The sequence below is a fragment of the Mobula hypostoma genome, chromosome 24 (genome assembly GCF_963921235.1).
Source record: "Mobula hypostoma chromosome 24, sMobHyp1.1, whole genome shotgun sequence".
NCBI classification, from domain to species: domain Eukaryota; kingdom Metazoa; phylum Chordata; class Chondrichthyes; order Myliobatiformes; family Myliobatidae; genus Mobula; species Mobula hypostoma.
This window is the reverse complement of record NC_086120.1, coordinates 4,570,129-4,591,655: the sequence shown is the minus strand read 5'-3', so window position 1 is coordinate 4,591,655 and position 21,527 is coordinate 4,570,129. Positions and strand designations below refer to the sequence as shown.

Here is a 21,527-nt window from a genome sequence, read left to right as displayed (position 1 = left end):
AGCGCAGTATATATAATAACATACCAGCCGGTGGTATGGTAGCATCAACACCGGACTTAAGGCAGATGGTTCTGAGTTCAGACCCAGCCGGGTCCTGACCTGGAAGCAACAGTATCTGTGCGGAAGAAAGGCCTGGCAATCTTCTTCCATATCTTGCCGTGAAAACCCTATGGTCCATGAGGTCACGAAGAGTCGGACTCAACTGAACAACAAATAATAATAATAAACTATAAATTACATTAAGATATACAGTGGCATACAAAAGTTTGGGCACCCCAGGTCAAAATTTCTGTTACTGTGAATAGCTGAGCGAGTAAAAGATGAACTGATTTCCAAAAGGCATAAAGTTAGAGATGACACATCTCTTTAATATTTTAAGCAAGATTACTTTTTAAATCCCATCTTTTACAGTTTCAAAATAACAAAAGAGGAAAAGGGCCGGAAGCAAAAGTTTGGGCACCCTGCATGTTCAGTACTTAGTAACACCCCCTTTGACAAGTATTGCAGCTTGTAAACACTTTCTGTAGCCAGCTAAGATGCTTTCAACTCTTGTTTGGGGGATTTTCGCCCATTCTTCCTTGCAAAAGGCTTCCAGTGCTGTGAGATTCTTGGGCTGTCTTGCATGCACTGCTCTTTTGAGGTCTATCCACAGATTTTCAATGATGTTTGGGTCGGGGGACTGTAAGGGCCATGGCAAAACCTTTGCTCATTGCGGCCAAAACTCAGTGTCAGAAGTTTGCAAAGAAACATCTAAACAAGCCGTATTCATTTTGGAAACAACTCCTGTGGGCTGATGAACTTAAAATAGAACGTTTTGGCCGCAATGAGCAAAGGTATGTTTGGAGAAAAAAGGGTGCAGAATTTCATGAAAAGAACACCTCTCCGACTGTTAAGCACAGGGGTGGATCGATCATGCTTTGGGCTTGTGTTGCAGCCAGTGGCACGGGGAGCATTTACTGGTAGAGGGAAGAATGAATTCAATTTAATACTAGCAAATTCTGGAACCAAACATCACACCTTCTGTAAAAAAGCTGAAGATGAAAAGAGGATGGCTTCTACCACAGGATAATGATCCTAAACACACCTCAAAATCCACAATGGACTACCTCAAGAGGCGCAAGCTGAAGGTTTTGCCATGGCCCTCACAGTCCCCCGACATAAACATCATCGAAAATCTGTGGATAGACCTCAAAAGAGCAGTGCATGCAAGACGGCCCAAGAATCTTAAAGAACTGGAAGCCTTTTGCAAGGAAGAATGGGCGAAAATCCCCCAAACAAGAATTGAAAGACTCTTAGCTGGCTACAGAAAGTGTTTACAAGCTGTGATATTTGCCAAAGGGGGAGTTACTAAGTACTGCCATGCAGGGTGCCCAAACTGTTGCTTCAGGCCCTTTTCCTTTGTTGTTATTTTGAAACTGTAAAAGATGGAAATAAAAAAGCAATCTTGCTTAAAACATTAAAGAAATGTGTCATCTTTAACTTTATGCATTTTGGAAATCAGGTCATCTTTTACTCGCTTAGCTATTCACAGTAAACAGAAATTTTGACCAGGGGTGTACAAACTTTTGCATGCCACTGTATATATTTAAAAAGTAAATAAATACAAAAGAGAACAAAAAAAATAGAGAGATAGTGTTCATGGGTTCATCGTCCATTCATAATCTGGTGGTGGAGGGGAAGAAACTGTTCCTGAAACACTGAATGTGTCCCTTCAGGATGTTGTACCTCCTCCCTGATGGCAGCGATGAGAAGGGGTCATGTGCTGGATGATGGGAACCCGTAATGAGGAATGTTGCTATTTTGAGGCATTGCCTTTTGAAGATGTCCTCGATGCTGTAGAGGGTAGTACCCATGATGAAGCTGACTGAGTTTACAACTTACTGCAGCTTTTTCCCATCCTGTGCAATGGCTCCTCCATACCAGACATTGATACAACCAGTTAGAATGCTCTCCACAGTATACCTATAGAAATGTGACATACCATATCTCCTCAAACCCTGTAATTTAGGGGCACAATATTGGATTCCATTGTACCCACTGATCAGACACTAGGGGTCCCAATGTAATGGGCAGCATGCACCGGCCACTCCTATATCACAACTTGTCCTTCTGCCATATTCGAAAAGACGATACTATGTATGATAATTGCTCATCCAGAAGTGTACAGTGTGAGTGTGGAATCGAGTAAAAGCACAACCATCCAAGGAACACTACACTTAAAACATGCCCAGCACACCAGCAGGAAGAATCACCCCACCCACTCCGTCTGATTATTGAGAAGGGTCATCAGAGATTGTGGTGGACTAGGGGTTGACCAGGGGAAGAGCGGCCTGTGTGGAATTAGTACTGCTTGCTTTGTAGATGATGTTAGAGGTTCGGAAGCCCTGAGGGACAACATGAAATTTACTGTGGAAGCCCGCCTTGGAGAGAGAAAGAGAAGAAGGAGAAGGTGGGGGAGAAAAGAAGCTCTCAGAAGGAGTGCAGCAACGAACAGTGGTGAAGGATTAACTGACCTCAGGGAGGGGCAGAATCTGCACCTCAGCGAGGAGTTGCTCATTGAGGTAGACCAGATGTTGAAGGAACTACCACTGAAGCAGAATAAGGCTGTAGTGCTTTGGGAGACTGGAGGAAGTCGGCGTGTGAGGGTCTGCAGTCGGTGTGTGAGGGTCTGCAGTTGGTGTGTGAGGATCTGCAGTTGGCGTGTGAGGATCTGCAGTCGGTGTGTGAGAGTCTGCAGTCAGTGGGTGAGGATCTGCTGTTGGTGTGTGAGGGTCTGCAGTCGGTGTGTGAGGGTCTGCAGTCGGTGTGTGAGGATCTGCAGTCGGTGTGTGAGGGTCTGCAGTCGGTGTGTGAGAGTCTGCAGTCAGTGTGTGAGGATCTGCTGTTGGTGTGTGAGGGTCTGCAGTCAGTGTGTGAGGGTCTGCAGTCAGTGTGTGAGGATCTGCTGTTGGTGTGTGAGGGTCTGCAGTCAGTGTGTGAGGATCTGCTGTCGGTGTGTGAGGGTCTGCAGTCAGTGTGTGAGGGTCTGCAGTCAGTGTGTGAGGATCTGCTGTCGGTGTGTGAGGGTCTGCAGTCGGTGTGTGAGGGTCTGCTGTTGGCGTGTGAGGGTCTGCAGTCGGCGTGTGAGGGTCTGCAGTCAGTGTGTGAGGATCTGCTGTCGGTGTGTGAGGGTCTGCAGTCGGTGTGTGAGGGTCTGCTGTTGGCGTGTGAGGGTCTGCAGTCGGCGTGTGAGGGTCTGCAGTTGGCGTGTGAGGGTCTGCAGTCGGTGTGTGAGGGTCTGCAGTCGGTGTGTGAGGGTCTGCTGTTGGCGTGTGAGGGTCTGCAGTCGGCGTGTGAGGGTCTGCAGTTGGCGTGTGAGGGTCTGCAGTCGGTGTGTGAAGGTCTGCAGTCGGTGTGTGAGGGTCTGCTGTTGGCGTGTGAGGGTCTGCAGTCGGCGTGTGAGGGTCTGCAGTTGGCGTGTGAGGGTCTGCAGTTGGCGTGTGAGGATCTGCTGTTGGCATGTGAGGGTCTGCAGTTAGAGTGTGAGGGTTTGCTGTATTTAACTGTTGTGTCCCAGCCCTGGCAGTAGAACGGGTGTGCTGGATATATGGGTGCTGCTATTAGTGACAAATGAGCCCTTTAACAATTACAGGTGTGGCTTCAATCAGTAACATCCTGTGTTATGACTGTGACTACATCACTGGAGAGGCTGGTGGATGTGAAAGTCTTTATTCTTCACCACAAGCAGACATTCTTCTTGACACTCTCTTGGTAGAGTCTTCCAAACTCAAAGTAAATCAAGATTTTATATTCTTAAAGACAATAGTAACGGTAGGTAATTCAGTAGGTGAACAACAGTATAGTTTTTTTTATAAATTTCACTATATTTCTTTTTTAGCTATAAATGTCTGCAAAAAATATTCCCAGGTAACATATAAGTATTTTGGTACTAAATTTACTTTAAACCTTGAATGATAAAATTTCGAAAACTGCAAAGACGCCATTTAATTCAATATATTGATTCTGAGAAATGGTACCTTTGAAGTAGGTATTTATAGTGGGAGTACTTTGTAACTGATAAAGACACTTCTGAAGGTTCAAGCTTTTTTGTCTAAAAGCTTCAGAGCAGGATGCCCAAGGGATGATTCTCTGAGCACACAAATATCCCGGTTATTGATAAAGCATATGTGCCTATATTCATGTTTGATAAGTAACAAAATTTAGTCTCCTTGATCTCTGCTGGTGCCTTGTTCAGTGTCGCACAATTAACATAGCCATGTTGTCTTATGCTTGTCTGATGCAGCTGAGACATTTCATGGCCACATCATTTGACAAACCATATCCCCTGAGCAGCCAGCCCCCTGCTGTGGGCTATCAGCCTGTGCTCTGTATACAGTGCCATGTGCTTGCAAAGCTGTCCTTTTAACTGCTTGCAATGTGTATGAAGACTGGTTCTCATCTGAATTAATATCTGCTAGATTTACATAATTCTATAACCTCTGAATCTTCCCAAACACCTAAACCATACACTCAAGCTTGCAGCCTGTGGCTCTACATCCAATTAATAAGTGACTAGTTAAACACTGGCCTGTCACTCAAATCAAACTATTGAGGGCATAGTATGAAAAAGATGCAGTCTTACACCAGGTCAAGCATCAAGTTAATTGACCATCAGAATCCCAGTATAGCCCAGTTCATTCATCCCCTGTTATTATTCTGGTAACCCCACAATGACCTCCCTCCAATGTCCATCTGTTCAGCTTCAGGTCCTATGCCTGGACCGTTCACAGGGCTCCAGGCAAGGTGTAACTGTGCCAAGTCCCCTCTGCTCAGTAAACACAGGCATGCCATCAGCTTTGACCTTTACTGACCTCTCCTTCTTCCAGCTGCTTTCCATTTAGAAATTAGCCTAGTCCATCAGTAAAGGTCAAAGGTCTCTGATCCCAGTTTTCTTACACTGAAAGCCACTTTGCATACCGTCGTCAGCATTGGATTCACTCACTTTGTAATTTAAAGCTTCCAGCTACACAGTCTACATTTCTGCCACCAATGTATCATTGAAAATGAGGATATCTCAACTTCTATCCCCTCACCGGTGAATATGAAGAATAGCCCTAGTACAGATTGTTGTAGGACACCTCTCGTCATATCCTGACAATAAAAGTGGGTGTGGCCTTTACTCCTCCTGACACTTAGCCAGCTTCTGACCCTGGTCTCCCTTTTACCTTCAACCCCCTGACCTACAGCTTTTTATGAGGAATTCCATCAAATGTCGTAGACCTAGAGGTCTGTGTAAATAACATCCAAAGGCCTTCTACTTCCCACTCTGAACAAAATCTATAAATTCACAGGGGCCTGTATCTGATCGAGAAAGCATTTTCAAATCACTTTATTTCCTAAGTAATATTCTTAATACTTTCTCTCAAAAGATAATATATCTACAACCCTCTCCCTCTCCCTCTCTCAGCCTACCCCTACCCCTACCCCTCCCCTCTCCCTCCCCTTCCCCCTTCCCTCCCTCTTCCCCACCTCCCCTGCCCCTCCCTCTCCCCCTCCCTCTCCCCCTCCTTCCCTCCTACCTTCCTTCCCTCCTTCCTTCCTTCCCTCCTTCCCTCCTTCCTTCCTTCCCTCCCTTCCTCTCTCCCTCTCTCCCTCCCATCTTTAACTCCCTTTTTTTCCCAATCCCTTCAACACTCACCCAACTAATACATACACTGTCACCCAACAAAAGTCTTCTAGGAGATCACAGTATTGCCAGTCCTTCACAGTCATTGGCAAGTGCAAGTGATATGGAAACCGAGAAGCCACTTAACTCCTCAGACCCATTGCATCATTCAACTGGACCAAGTTTGATCAGTCCTCAACTTTGGATCCCATAACCTTTCACATGAAACCTGGCTATTAACATCTGCTCTGAACATTGGTCACTGACCTAACCCCCCCCCCCACCCCACTGACTCCAGATCCCACTCCCTTTAGTGAGATGCACATTTCACCAATGATAGTTCAGTTCTGGTCTCAAATACACTTCTGATTCCAGACGAAACACCTTGTCCTTATCCCATCTTTTCCTCATTGTGAGTGCCTCAGTTAGATCTGCCGCTCAGAATATGAGCCATACTTGTCCAGCCCAGCCCCTCTGTGCCAATTGACCAGGGCAGGAAGAGCCGAACGCCATACTTCACTGATCCATTGGAACTGGTTACCAAGGCACACTAAAAAGCTTGTACTTCGATACCTCCATACAAATCAAATCATTACACAGTGCATTGAGGCAGAGCAAGGTAAGACAACAATGGAGTCCAGAATAAAATGTAACAGCTATGAAGAAAGTGGAGTGCAGGCAGATAATAAGATTTGCAATTATAACAAAGTAGATAGTCAGGACCAGGCTTCTTATCACTGGCATTGTTGTGAAATTTGTTAATTTAGCCATCGAGTCCAACTTAACATACAGTTCAGTGGTCTTATGATAGAAGCTGTCTTTGTGCCGGGTTATATATGCTTTCAAGCTTTGAAATGGCTATGGGAAGCTAGAACTTACCCGTGGCTGAATCCTGCCTTGGCCTTGACCCCAAGCTCCAATTCACTTTACATTCTTCTCTGTCGACCTTGAATCCCCCCCACCGCCAGGAGTATACAGTCAACATTTTGGGCTGAGGCCCTTCATCAGAGCTGGAAAGGGAGGAGGCAGAAGCCAGAATGAGAAGCTGAGGGGTTCAAGCTGGCAGGTGATAGGTGAGACCAGGTGAGGCGGAAGGCAGGTGGGTGGGATTGTGGGATGATATGAGGTGATAGGTGGAAGAGGTAAAGGGCTGGAGAAGAAGTAATCAATAGGAGAGGAGTGGATCATGGAAGGGATGGGGAACTAGGGGGAAGTTGAGAAGAGAAGGGGTGAGTGGGTACCAGAATGGCAAACCAAGAAGGAGAGGAGGAGGGGTAAAATTGCTGGAAGTAATTGCCATCTTTCTTATTCTGGCTTCTGCCCCCTTCCTTTCCTAATCTAGTGTTTTGGCTTGAAATATCTGCTGATCGTTCTCCTCCATAGATGCTGTCTGACCTGCTGAGATCCCCCAGTATTTTGTGTGTTTTGCTCAAGATTTCCAGCCTCTGCAGAATTTCTTGTGTTTACTAAATTATCTGGAGTTGTGTGTCTCAGAACTGCACAATTGCATGTAATCTTCTAATGTTGCTCCTGTCCCCATTGCCACTGTGTAACTTCCCTTCTGGATTGAAAACAGAAAATGCTGGAAACACTCCGCAGGTCAGACACTAACCGTAGAGGCAAAAACATGGTTAAAGTTTCAGGCCAATGATCATAAAGATTCCCCTTGGAGCATTATGGAGGGGATACCAGCCTATCAGCATTCCCAGGACAATCAAACATCAACAATACAGCACCCAGCTGAGAACTCTCCCTCCAGCAGAACAGTCCCAGCCCTCCCAATGACCTCCCAACATACTTCCCAACCATTCTCCTTCAGAACTCAGTCATCTCATTGCCCCCCACCCAGTTCATTTCCACCCCCAGTCCTTCATCGCATGGCCAACTGCCCCCAAGGTTCTCCTTTCTCTCTGGTGTCCCTCAGCCTCAAGTCTGACAGGGACACTTTTCTCTTTTAAAAAGTGCAACACTAGTTTGCTTACCCTTGAGGTCCAAGGCTTTCATTGCCACCCCCCTTTAACAGTAGCGAAAACCATCAGTGACAAAGCCAGTGTTCCAACCCTCAAGAGAACTCATTAAGAAAACTGGAATGGTCACGGATGAGAACACAGCATAGAATTCCTGGCAACATCCTTGTCAGTTTTCTCTACACTCTTTCAATCTTATTGATATCTTTCCTGTGGGTAGGTGAATGGGACTGTACACAATGCTCCGAATTAAAGCTTCCCAATGTCTCATACAACTTCAACATAACATCCCAACCCCTGTACTCAATACTTTGACTTATGAAGGCCAATATGCCCACAACTTTCTTTACAGCTACCTACCAGTGATGCCACTTTCAAGAAATTATGTTGATGTATTCCCAGATCCCTCTGCTCTACTGCACTCCTCAGTGCCCGACTGCTCAGTGTCCTACTCTGGTTGGTCCTCCCGAAGTGCAACGGCTCACACTTGTCTGCATTAACTTCCATCTGCCATTATTCAGCACATTTTTCCAGCTAGTCTAGATCCCGCTGCAAGCTTTGATAGCCCCTGCTGTCCACGACATCCCCAAAATCTTAGCACCATCCACAAATTTACTGATTCAGTTTACCACATTATCATCCAGATCATTGATATAGATGACAAATAACAACGGACCCAGCACTGATCCCTGTGGCACTCCACTCGTCACAGGCCCCCAGTCAGAGAGGCAGCCATCTATTACCACTCTCTGACTTCTCCCATGAAGCCAATGTCTAATCCAGTTTACTATCTCACCCAAATCAGAAGCAGAGTCCAAGTCAGAACGGGGTTCAATATTACAGGTACAGTATATGTTGTGAATTGTGTTGTTTTGGGCAGCAGTACATTGCAATACATAATAATAATTGTGTGTGTCGTCTCCAAATTTACAGATGTCATTTGAGCTGTGCCTAGCTACGCGGTCGTGGTTGTAGAGAGGGTAGAGCAGTGAGATAAGCACACATCCTTGAGGTTTGTCAGTGTTGATTGTCAGCAAGCAGGGGATCTTACATCTGAGCCGCATAGACTGAGGTCTCCTAATGAGGAAGTCAAGGATCCAGTTGCAGAGGGAAGTACCGAGGCCCGGGTTTTGGAGCTTGTTGATTGGAACCGAGGGTATGATTGCGTTGAACACTGAGCAGTAAACAGCCACCTGATAGAGGTATTGCTATTGTCCAGGTGAGCCGAGACCAAGTGGAGAGGCAGTGAGATTGCATCCGCTGTGGACTGTCATGGCGATAGGCAAATTGCAGGTGATTCAGATCCTTGCTCAGGCAAGAGTTGATTCTAGCCATGACCAGCCTCACAAAGCACGTCAACACAGGGTGACAGTCATTGAGACAGCTTACCATGCTCTTCTTGGGCACTGGTATGTCTGTCGCCCTTTTGAAGCCGGTGGGGACCTCTGACTGCAGCAGTGAGAGGCTAAAGATGTCCATGAGCACTCTCTCCAGTTGGTTGGCACGGGCTTTCAGAGCAGTCCCATGTACACCACCAGGGCCTGACGCCTTGTTCAACCCCTGGAAAGATGTTCCGACATCGGCTTCCAAGACAGAGATCACAGGCTCAACAGATGCAGCAGGAATTCGCACAAGTGCAGTTCTATTCTCCTTTTCAATGCACCCATAAAAGGAGCTGCGATCATCTGAGAGTGAAGCATCCTACCCATGATGTTAGGTTTTATGTCAAGCAACTGAACCCTCTTGACCAACCTGCCAAAGACCTTGCTAAAGCCCATGTAGACAACCTCCATGCCTGATAACTTTCAGCTTTGCTGGTAGCCAGGTCTCCTTGAGAAAGCATCAAGTCTCCTTACACAGTTTAGGTGGTTGATGGTCGGTGGGATGAAGAGCTTGTTTCCTTGTCTCTGTGAAACAATGAAATCTTGAATGAACACTGATGCAATTCTCTTTCATTTTCCATAACAGGTGTCTCCAAGCAAAGGCAGTGGTGAGTATTTCAATAAAAATCAACTGGTGGTATATATAGAAATGTATATTCATTCTCTGCAATGGAACTGAAGTGCACCCCAACATGATTCAAATGTAATATTACTGCCAGATTATATGAAATAAAAGTCAATTGAGAGCGTGTTTTACCATCCAATGACATTATAGAAATCCAGGCACAGTGAACTGATCCTATCCTGGGTTACCCATTAACACTGGACCCCAGTAAATCTCAGGCAGAAATACTGAGCACATCGAGGATAATGGACTGCAACTAACTTCAGAGCAACTTTGTTGATTATCCCTCTGTCTTATCTGGTGTAAAGTGTGCTAGTATATCGATCCCAGGACAAAAGAGGAGTAACAGATGTTAGAATCAGAAACAGAATTAGATTTATTATCACTGACTTGGATTTGTTGTTTCGCAGTAATAATACAATTGAAAGACATAAAATTATGAATTGCAAAATTAATAAATTGTCAATTAAAAAAAGAGTAAGGAGGTATTGTTAGTTGAACATTCAGCGATCTGATGAAAGAGGGGAAGAAGTTGCTCCTCAATCATTGGATCTGGCTCCTCAGGCTCCTGTACCTGCTGTCTGACGGCCGTAGTGAGAGGAGGGGGGCATGTCCCAGATGCTGAAGTTTCTTAGTGATGGATGTCACCTTCTGGAGACACCACTTCGATGGTGCGGTGAGTGTAGTCAAAGTCGAATTTATCAAGTGTACTGTCACCTGCACAAGTACACGTATGGACCGGTGCAATGAGAAACTTACTCGCAGCAACGTCACAGGCACGTGGCGTCGCAGAAGCAGCATCCACCAGAAAGCATAACCATGAATTACACACTCAGAGTCCAGCAGGGAGCAGCAGTATTGCAGGAATGCGAGTCTGCGAAGAAGCTGGAGAGAATGAAGGGAGGGGAACGAGGGTTCCAGGGATTTTTACACAATAGTGAGGCAGAGATGGCAGTGATGGGAACACCAGGCTGAGACATCAGCAAAGCTGAGTAGGTTTGTAAAAAGGGGTGAATATTTTGAATATATCTGTCTAAAACTTTTAGAATATAGCAAGGGCTGACAAGGTAAGCATTTCATGTTCTTTATTTGATTTCCCTCAAAAAATGAGGGTGAACTGCTTTTAAAAAGTGCTGCAGTCCTTCAGATGCAAGTGTTTTCCCCCACCCCATCCCAGTGTTTATTGGGGAGGGAGTTCCAGGATTCATATCCAGTGTTTATTGGGAAGGGAGTTCCAGGATTCATATACAGTGAATTTGGAGGACTAGTGATATATTTCCAAGTCTGGATAATTCATAGCCCACAAGTGCTTGAGTTTCAACAGGTCTCTGCACTTGTCCTTTTGTAGTGATAATGGTGGCAGGTTTGGGACCTGTTGCTGGGTTCGCCTAGGCGAGAATCTGCAGAATACTTTGTAGCTAATAACAATAAAGATAACGATTAGCTTTATTTGTCACAAATGTACATCGAAACATTCAGTGAAGTGGTTGTTCACATCAAACAAATCAGCAAGTCTCAACGCACTTTGGCGCCACTATAGCATCCCAGAACTCACTGACATTAACCGGACCTTTTTGAAATGTGGGAGGAAACTGGAGCACCCAGAGGAAACCCACGCAGTCGTGTGGAGAATGTACAAACTCCTTACAGACGGGGCGAAATTGAACCCGCATTGCTGGTGCTGTAATAGCACTGCCCTGACCACGACACTACCAACGCCCCCAGTTCAGTGGCTACTCTGCAGTCTCTGTGTTCCAGTGGTGGATGGTGCGAGTGCCAATCAAGTAAACTGCATTGACCTGGATGTTGTGGAGTTTGTTGGAGCTGCTCTTATCCGGGCAAGAGGAGAAATTTTCCTCACATTCTTGAAATGTGCTTTGTAGACTGTGGAAGGCCTTGGGGTGTCAGGAAATGAGTCACTGAATGCAAAATATCCAGCCTCTGATTTGCTTTCATTGCTGCAAGATGCACGTAGGGCATGCAAGGCGCTCCAGGGTTGTTTTGAGGTGACAGACTGGCAGGCACTCTGTGAGCCACGTGGAGAGGATATTGATGGGCTCACAGAGTGCATCACTGATTACATCAACTTCTGTGTGGACTGCAATGTTCCGACAAGAGCTGTCCTTTGTTATTCAAATAACAAGCCATGGGTAACAAAGGACATTAAGGACATCCTGAACGCTAAAAAGAGGGCGTTTAGAGATGGAAATAGGGAGGAGCTGAGGGCAATACAGAGGGACCTGAAAGCCAGGATCAGGGAGGCTAAAGACAGGTACAGGAGGAAGCTTGAGTGGAAACTCCAGCAGAACAACATGAGAGAGGTCTGGAGGGGGATGAGGACCATCACTGGGTTCCGGCAAACTAGCAACAGAGGAGCTGAAGGCAGTGTGGACAGGGCCAATGAACTTAACCTGTTCCTTAACAGATTTGACATTGTGGCCCCTGCCCATCCCACACATGAGTCATCTGTTGTCGGCCCCCAACCAACACATATTCCACTCTCTCCTCCTACCCCTCCTCACAGTCCCCCACCCTGCTCTCATGACTATACCCCTTCCCCACACGAAACCACCACGGTGGGCTTCACAGCTGAACAGGTGAGAAGACAGCTGAAACGTCTCAACCCAAGCAAGGCTGCAGGACCGGATGGTGTTAGTAGCAGGGTGCTCAAAGCCTGTGCCCCTCAGCTATGTGGAGTACTTCGCCATGTCTTCAACCTGAGCCTGAGGCTCCGGAGGGTTCCTGTGCTGTGGAAGACGTCCTGCCTCGTCCCTGTGCCGAAGACACCGCGCCCCAGCGGCCTCAATGACTACAGACCGGTGGCATTGACCTCCCACATGATGAAGACCCTGGAGAGACTCGTTCCAGAGCTGCTCCAGCCTATGGTCAGGCTACACTTAGATCCCCTCCAGTTCGCCTACCAGTCCTGACTAGGAGTTGAGGATTGCATCGTCTACCTGCTGAACCGTGTCTACGCCCACCTGGACAAGCCAGCGAGCACTGTGAGGGTCATGTTTTTTGACTTCTCCAGTGCGTTCAACACCATCCGCCCTGCTCTGCTGGGGGAGAAGCTGACAGCGATGCAGGTGGATGCTTCCCTGGTGTCATGGATTCTTGACTACCTGACTGGCAGACCACAGTACGTGTGCTTGCAACACAGTGTGTCCAACAGAGTGATCAGCAGCACTGGGGCTCCACAGGGGACTGTCTTGTCTCCCTTTCTCTTCACCATTTACACCTCGGACTTCAACTACTGCACAGAGTCTTGTCATCTTCAGATGTTTTCGGATGACTCTGCCATAGTTGGATGCATCAGCAAGGGAGATGAGGCTGAGTACAGGGCTACGGTAGGAAACTTTGTCACATGGTGTGAGCAGCATTATCTGCAGCTTAATGTGAAAAAGACTAAGGAGCTGGTGGTAGACCTGAGGAGAGCTAAGGTACCGGTGACCCCTGTTTCCATCCAGGGGGTCAGTGTGGACATGGTGGAGGATTACAAATACCTGGGGATACGAATTGACAATAAACTGGACTGGTCAAAGAACACTGAGGCTGTCTACAAGAAGGGTCAGAGCCGTCTCTATTTCCTGAGGAGACTGAAGTCCTTTAACATCTGCCGGATGATGCTGAGGATGTTCTACGAGTCTGTGGTGGCCAGTGCTATCATGTTTGCTGTTGTGTGCTGGGGCAGCAGGCTGAGGGTAGCAGACACCAACAGAATCAACAAACTTATTCGTAAGGCCAGTGATGTTGTGGGGATGGAACTGGACTCTCTGACGGTGGTGTCTGAAAAGAGGATGCTGTCTAAGTTGCATGCCATCTTGGACAATGTCTCCCATCCACTACATAATGTACTGGGTGGGCACAGGAGTACATTCAGCCAGAGACTCATTCCTCCAAGATGCAGCACGGAGCGTCATAGGAAGTCATTCCTGCCTGTGGCCATCAAACTTTACAACTCCTCCCTTGGAGGGCCAGACACCTGAGACAATAGGCTGGTCCTGGACTTACTTCATATTTTACCGACATAATTTACATATTACTATTTAACTATTTATGGTTCTATTACTATTTATTATTTATGGTGCAACTGTAACGAAAACCAATTTCCCCCAGGATTAATAATGTATGACTATGACTACTACTACCATGTGGCTGGATTGGCAGAGTTTGTGGTCAGTGGTGATCGCCAGGATGTTGATGGTTGGGGACTTAATGGTGGTTGTCCCACTGGAGTTGCAGGGGACTGCAGATGCTGGAATCTGGAGCAACACACAAAGGCGCTGGAAGAACTCAGCTAGTCAGGCAGAATGTATGGAGGGAAATGGACAGCTGACATTTCAAGTCAAGGCTCTTTATCAGGACTGGAAGGAAAAGGAGATAGTCAAGAGATCTACCTATCAACTACAGCTCTGGCTCCACACCTTCATCTTTTTATACTGGTTATCTCTCCTCCATCTTTCATTCCAGATGAAAGATCTCGACATGTAACATCAATTAACGCACACCAAAGTTGCTGGTGAACACAGCAGGCCTGGCAGCATCTGTAGGAAGAGGTACAGTCGATGTTTCAATTGTCCATTTCCCTCCACAATCCCTGCCTAACTCACTAAGTTCCTCCAGCTTTTTGTTTGTTGCCCCATGGCAATCACGTTGACCATGAAGGGAAGGAGGCCAGGATCTCTGTTGTTAGATCTAGTCATTGTCTACCGCTAACACAGTACGGACGTTATTTACCCTTCACCATCCCATATCGGAATGCTTTCCAGGCTTCGCTGCATACAGACAGGGATTGAACATTCAGCAATCACCAGTGAACTCCCTACTTCTGAACCTTTGCTGGAAAGAGGGCCGATGATGAAGATGGTTAGGACTAGGACACTGCCCTGAGGAAATCCCGCAGAGATGTCCTGGGATGGTGATTATAAAAAAATAAGAACATAAAAAGTAGAATCAAGAGGAAGTCAGTCAGTCCTTGCACCTGTTCTGCCCTTCAGTGAAATCATGGCAGGGCTTTCACCTCAGCTCAGCTGCACAAACCCAAGATCCCTTGATTTCTTGATGTCTGAAATATTTTGACCTTCTTCTTGAATCAGCTCAGTGACTGAGTCTCAACAACGCCACTGGGAAAGAGTTCCAAAGGTTCCCATCCCTCTAGGTGAAAATACTTATTCTCTTCTTTATCCTGAATGTCCAACACTTTATTTAGAGACTGTGGACCTTGGGTGACCCAGGAGAAACCTTAAACCGGCATCCTCCCTGTCAATGAATCTCTGACAACCACAAGAATCTGTTTGTGCAAAGTATGCACCCAGCTATGGCAGTCTTTTCCCCTTGATGGCCATTGACTTCAGATAAACCAGGGCAACTTGATTCTAAACTCAGTCAGTCTCCCCTCACCTCTGGTGCTCTGCTCTTTGGCCCATGTTTGACCAAGGATGTGATGAGGTGATCCTGAGTAGAGTCATGCAGTCACGGAGTCATTCAGCATAGAAACAGGCTCTTCTGCTCACATTTTCACTGCTGGCCAGTAAGCCTATCTACCCTAATCCAATCTACCTGCATTAATTCTATATCCCTCCGTGTCCTGCTCATCCAAGTACCTATCCAGAGCCCTCTTCAATATTGTCACTGTTCCTGTCTCCACCACCTCCTCTGGCAGCTCATTCCAGGTACCAATTACTCTTTGTGTGGAAATATACTCCTCAGATCCTTTAAACCTTCTCTGGCTTACCTTAAGCCTATGTCCTCTAGGTTTGGACTTCCCCCCGCCCCCAACCCCCGAGAAACAGCTCTCTACTGTATGTAATTCTGTACCCTATATACATCTACCGTATCTTGTCACCTCTCAGCCTCCATCACTCCAGATCAAGGTTATTGCCAATCAAACTATTGATGACACATGGATAAGTGATCAGGTTTGGGAGTGGATTTTTACTGCTTACGTGAGTAAGTTTGCATATTGTTTGTAGCTGCCAGTATTGTAACTGCCCTGAAACAGCTTGGCTAGACGTGCAGCTAGGCCTTCAGTCCTGCAGCTGGTATGTTATCTGGTTCCACAATCTGTGCTGGAAGCAGTGCTCTTGGCCACTTATCAACATCACACGAAGCGAATAATGGATTTGAAACTTAATTTCTGTGCTGGATGGAATCTCAGGAGAAAGCTGAGATGGAGAATCCGCTCAGCACTCCTGAGTGAAGGTGACTGTGGACGCTTCACCGTCATCTCCAATGCTGACATACCGGGCCCCACTTTGACTGAGAGCTGGGACAGCTCCAGCTCAGCCTTCGGTCTGTGTCCACTCACGCTGGGGCGCGCTGCAATGAAACAACAGAGCCTCAGTCTGATCCGTCAGTTGTGAGATCACTCGGCCCTGCCTGGTACGCGCTGGCTTTGCTGCTGTGGTTTCATTAAAGTCGCACCTCACAGGGGTGGCAAACATTTTTGAGACCGTGTGCCCAAACCTTTGAAAAATTTCTCTCACGTATCATGCTAATTTTGAGCAGAGATTATCATTGACTAATGATTTACTAACAATAACCATAGACTTTTTCCAAGGAAAAGAGGATGAGTCCTGTTGTTTATTTATGTGTATTCATTGTTTTATTATAAATAACTAAGACGGATTGAAATAACTGTTGGATTTTAGAAAAAGCTGTTCAAAATTATTAACATTAATCTTTTTAAAAGACAGTTAGAAAATAACATAATTTCTAAATAGTATTGTTATTGTTCAAAGTAAATTTATTATCAAATCACATCTATGTCACCATATACAACCCTGAGATTCATTTTCTTGCGGGTGTACTCAGTAAATCCAGGAACCACAATAGAATCAATGGACAACCAGGCCCAACAAGCAGACAACCAGTGTGCAAAGGACAATGACTGTGCAAATACAAAAAAAAAAATAATAATAAATAAATAAGCAATAAATACCGAGAACATGAGATGAAGAGTCCATGAAAGTGAGTCCGTAGGTTGAGGGAACAGTTCAGTGATGGGGCGAGTGAAGTTCTCCCCTCTGTTCCTGAAACTTGGTGGTGTGAGTCCCAAGGTTCCTGTGGAATCCTGATGGCAGCAGTGAGAAAGGAGCATGACCTAGGTGGCTGGTAGTGGGGGGGGGGGGGTCCTTATTGATGGAAGCTGCTTTCCTCCAACAATGCTCTGTGTGGAAATGGTCAACAGTGGGGAGGGCTGTATCCATTACGTATTGCATGGTTTTCCATTCAAGGGCATTGGTGTTTCCATACCAGCCTGTGATGCAGCCAGTCAATGTACTCTCCACCACACATCTACAGAAGTTATTCGAAGTTTTAGATGTCATGCCAAATCTTTGCAAACTTCTAAAGAAGTATAGGCACAGTGGTGCTTTCTTCGTAATTGCACTTATGTGCTGGTCCCAGGACAGGTCCTCTCAAATTATAGCACGGGGGAATTTGAAGTTGTTGACCTTCTCCATCTTGGCTCCCCAATGCGAACTGGGTGGTAACACAAGATGGCGCCAGTGAACAAAGCGACCAAGGGCAACGTCCTTCAGACGGGTCGCAAAACTACTTCTTTCACTTCCTTTTCTTTCAAATATGGTTCTGTCACTGTTGAGCTTGTGATCTACATTTTGATGATGTGCTTTGAGCATTCTGGCACTTTGCTGTCTCCGAGTGGTTCCATGAGGTTTTGAACAAACTGTGTGGCCTCGAGGTCAAGAAGCATGGAGACGGGGTGCGAGCCCATGATTTACTCAATTTCCTGCTTTTCTCAGCGATTAAAGTGTTGGAATCATCGAGGTGAGAGCGGAAGGTGAGTGAGTGGGTATTCAGCGCTGTCTACCAGTCTCTCTCACTCTCTCTCACTCTCTCTCGCTCTCTCACGCTCGTGCCCGCCCTCTCCTGCCCTCGCCCCGCCCTCGACCTTGCCCTCTCACGGATGGTGCTGGAGTCCTAGGTGTTGAGCAAGGTTTAATTGATGCAATTTGTGGACTGAACTCTGTAGTTCACATTATGATATGTTTCTGGTTTCTGATCACGCCACTTTTAGTTGTTATTTTGTGTGATTTTGACTGGGGCAGACTGGCTGAGCGACCTGAAGTTAACAGACAAGATTAAACTGAACCTAACTGAAACGGAATATACCTGGACTCGGTCGATGATTTGTGGTTTGGTGTTTTATATTTTGTGTTTTTGGCTCTTTTTTTGCGTGTTGGGTGTTTGATGTTCTTTGAATGGGTTCCATGGCTATCTGTTGTTGTTTCATGGCTGTCTGTGGCAAAGACGAATCTCAGGGTTGTATACCGCATACATTATTCAATAATATACGTACTTTGACATTGACAACATGAACTTCTGGTTTCCTCCTCATGAAGTCAATAATCAGCGTCTTGGTCTTGCAGTAGGAGGTTGTGGTTGATTCTTCACAACCTTTCATTTGGGCAACATTTGAGCATCCTGGACATCTTCAAGGAGCGATGCCTTGAAATGGCGGCATCGCCCAGGACATGCCCCTTCTCAATGCTGCCATCAGGAAGCGGGTACAGGAGCCTGAAGGCACACACTCAGCGATTCAGGAACAGCTTCTTCCCCACCGCCATCAGGTTTCTGAACGGACAATAAATGAACACTACTTCACTATTTTTCCCACCACTTACTTCATTTAACTTTTGACTTCTTACTATAATTGGCAGTTTTTATGATTATGTATTGCCGCTGCATAATGACAAATTTGACAACGTTTGCTAATGATATTAGTTCTGACTCTGAGTCTGTGCCTCACGAAAACAGTATCATTATTAATGACCCTCACTATCCTGGTCCCATCTTATTACTACTGCCGGGGGGGGGGGGCGGGGTACAGGAGCCTAAAGACCCACACTCAATGATTTCCAAACATCTTCCCCTCCATTATCAAACTTTCAAATGGTCCATGAATCCACCAAAACTACCTTGCACAAAATATTGACCTTTTGTAACTTACGGTAACGTTTTATGTCTTGCACCGTACCCCTGCCACAAAGCAACAAATGTGACATGCTGCATGTTAGTGATTACAACACTGAATCTGATCCTCATTCTGAGAATCCTTAAAACTTTCTATTTATGTTAAAAGAAAGAATCAAAATCAAGATGATTACCACTGTCTTAAATGATGAGAAACTTGTTGCTTTGCAGGAGCAATACAGTGCAAAAACATTTAAAAATTGCCATAAATTATGTAAATAATAAATAATACAACCAGAAAAGTAAAAGTAAGTTTAATATTCATGGATTTATGGACCATTTACAAGCTGATGATGGAGGGGAAGAAGCTTTCATTAAAATACGACAGGCCATGGAGCATAGAGAGGGGTTCATGCCTGCCAGAGTGCCACTCATCGAGTGTTGAGTGAGATGGTGCTGGGTAAAGTTGCCCATTGCAGCTACAGGATCAGCAAGTAACCTGGTGCAACACTTTACAATAAGGGTTGTTGCACCCCATCTGGCTGGCTGCCAGCTTGGTCTGGACTAACAGGTGCCACAACTGGTTAACAGAGAAAGACATTGCCCTGGGAGCACTAATTGCAGGCTGGGCCCGCACCTGCTGCCACGCGGCGCTACGCAGAGACAACATCAGTCACATCAAACAATCATAATCCCACAACATCCCTGCAGAGCCCGGCTGCAGTCGTCAGTGCAGAGCGTGGTGCTAACCTGATCACACAAAGCACAGCCCCGGTGATGGAACATCACATCGACATCTTCCAGATGCAGTCTCTAATCAAGTAAACTTTTTGTCCCTTTCTCTCCTTTTATCTTTTCTTTCCCTGGTGTCGTCTCTGTCCATCTTTGACTCACATCCCTTCATCTCCTCTGTCTTTCAGGTTGTTTAATCTTTTCCATCCTCATCTCTATCTCTCCCTTGCTCTCTACTTTCCCCATCCTCTCTCTATCCCTCCAATTTTGTTGTCTTTCCCCACTACTTCTCTCTTTTCTTTCTCTCTCTCTCTTTCTCTTTCTCCTCCTCCTCCCCCCCCCCGCCTCCCCACCTCATTTCTATCAGATTCCCCCTTCTCCAGCCCTGTACATCCCCCCTCCTGGTTTCACCTATCACCTAAAAACAGGAATTCTGCAGATGCTGGAAATTCAAGCAACACACATCAAAGTTGCTGGTGGACGCAGCAGGCCAGGCAGCATCTCTAGGAAGCACCTCTTCCTAGAGATGCTTCCTGGCCTGCTGTGTTCACCAGCAACTTTGATGTGTGTTGCTTCACCTATCACCTTGTGTTTTTTCCTCCCCTCCACCACCTTCTTGCTCTGACTCCTCATCTTTTTTTCTAGTCCTGATGAAGAGCCTCGGCCTGAAACGTCGACTGTTTACTCTTTTCCATAGACGCTGCCTGACCTGCTGAGTTCCTCCAGCATTTTGTGTGTGTTGCTTTGTATTTTCTTCTCTTGTAGGTAATACAACCCCATTGTATTCTAAGGCCCTTACACTCTTTATTCTTTGTCAACAGTAAAATCTCACAGAAGATTAACACACACAATTGGCCCATTTTCTTCTCTCCAAACATATCAGTGTTTACAACCTGATCAAATGTGAGCAAGTTACACACAGCTATTGTGAAGAGAACTATTATTCCCAAAGTCAAATGGCACCTTCTTTTCAAGATTCCCTCTGTCTGTAACCTTTGATCCTCATTAGCTGTGGTGAAATACTGTGTAGACTAAACTGAATGGGTAGGGGAACAGACATAGCCTGTGTGGGCAGACCTCGTTTAACCTGTGCCCTCTCTATTTGCAGAGCTGGAGAAGCACCACAGTAGCCCAGTGGCCAACAAACCCGAGGGATGCACGGAAAAGATGAAAGCTGGTAAGAGGAATGAGTACACAGGTCTTATTCTCCCACCCTCCTCCAGCCACCCCTTCAGTGTGACACTGCTCAAAGGAAGCTTCCGGATTCACCTGCTCCTATATAGCAGCTTGTGGCTGGGTCTGCAGTGTCTCCCAGTCTGAGCTCAGGGCGGGTAGCTGGACTCCCCACACTGAGTCTGAACCCGAATATAACCAGCTGGTTAAAAGCCACACCTCTCACACTGGGGGTGCTCAGTCCCTCAGGAGGCAAAGGACAGAGAGCTGCTGCCTCTCAGCTCCAGAGACCAGCTTCTGTCCATGTGGAGTCCGCCCGCTCCCTGTCTGGTAATGTGGATTTCCTCCCACATCCCAGAAACGTAGAGTTGGGTCGGCTAATTGGCTGCAGTAAGTTGCCCCCTATGTAGACTGGTAGTTGGTGAATTATTCCATTGGCTTATTTTGTCATATGTGCTGTGAAAAACCTGCCTTGTATACCAGCTACACAGATCGGTTCTTCACAGATGCATTGAGATGATGCAAGGTAACAGAGTTACGGTTACAGAGAAAATGCAGTGTAGGCAGACAATGAGGTGTAAGGTCATAACGAGGGAGATTCTGCAATCAAGAATCCATTTTATTGTACTGGGGACCATTCAATAGTCTTACAGCCACAGGGTAGAAGCCGTCCTCGAGCCTGTCTGTACATACTTTAAGGCTTTTGAAGATTCAGGAATGGGCATGTGAGGGGGAGCAGGTTATCGGTGAGATATCCCTTCACTCCCCTCTCCACTCATACAGCCTCCACACTCCATCAGTTGCCAGTGTTACTTGAAATCTACAGCATGTAAAGCCTGGGACAAGAGCAGCAGGAACACGGGAATGAAACGTCCCTAGAGGCTCCACTCCAAAGTACACACACCTTCCCCTGACAGTGAAGTACATTCTTCCTGGCGCTGTGTGTGGGAGAGAGCACAATGTGGGTCAAGGAGGCAGCTCCCCACTGCCTCATCAAGGAGTGACAACACATTCTCCCCGTACCAGCAATAGACAAACACTGAGGGGTTCATTGGCTGGAGGATGTGACC

General features: G+C 46.3%; 1 protein-coding gene across 4 annotated transcripts in view; it reads left to right on the top strand.

Moving 5' to 3' along the window:
• Nucleotides 1–21,527, top strand: part of palm1a (paralemmin 1a) — a 334,532-nt gene that overhangs the window by 299,357 nt on the left and 13,648 nt on the right. For all 4 annotated transcript variants that reach the window (XM_063032807.1, XM_063032806.1, XM_063032808.1 and 1 more), the window contains exons 6-7: nucleotides 9,580–9,601; nucleotides 20,393–20,461. In XM_063032807.1, coding sequence (XP_062888877.1) covers nucleotides 9,580–9,601; nucleotides 20,393–20,461 — 91 coding nt within the window. The remainder of the gene's footprint in view (nucleotides 1–9,579; nucleotides 9,602–20,392; nucleotides 20,462–21,527) is intronic.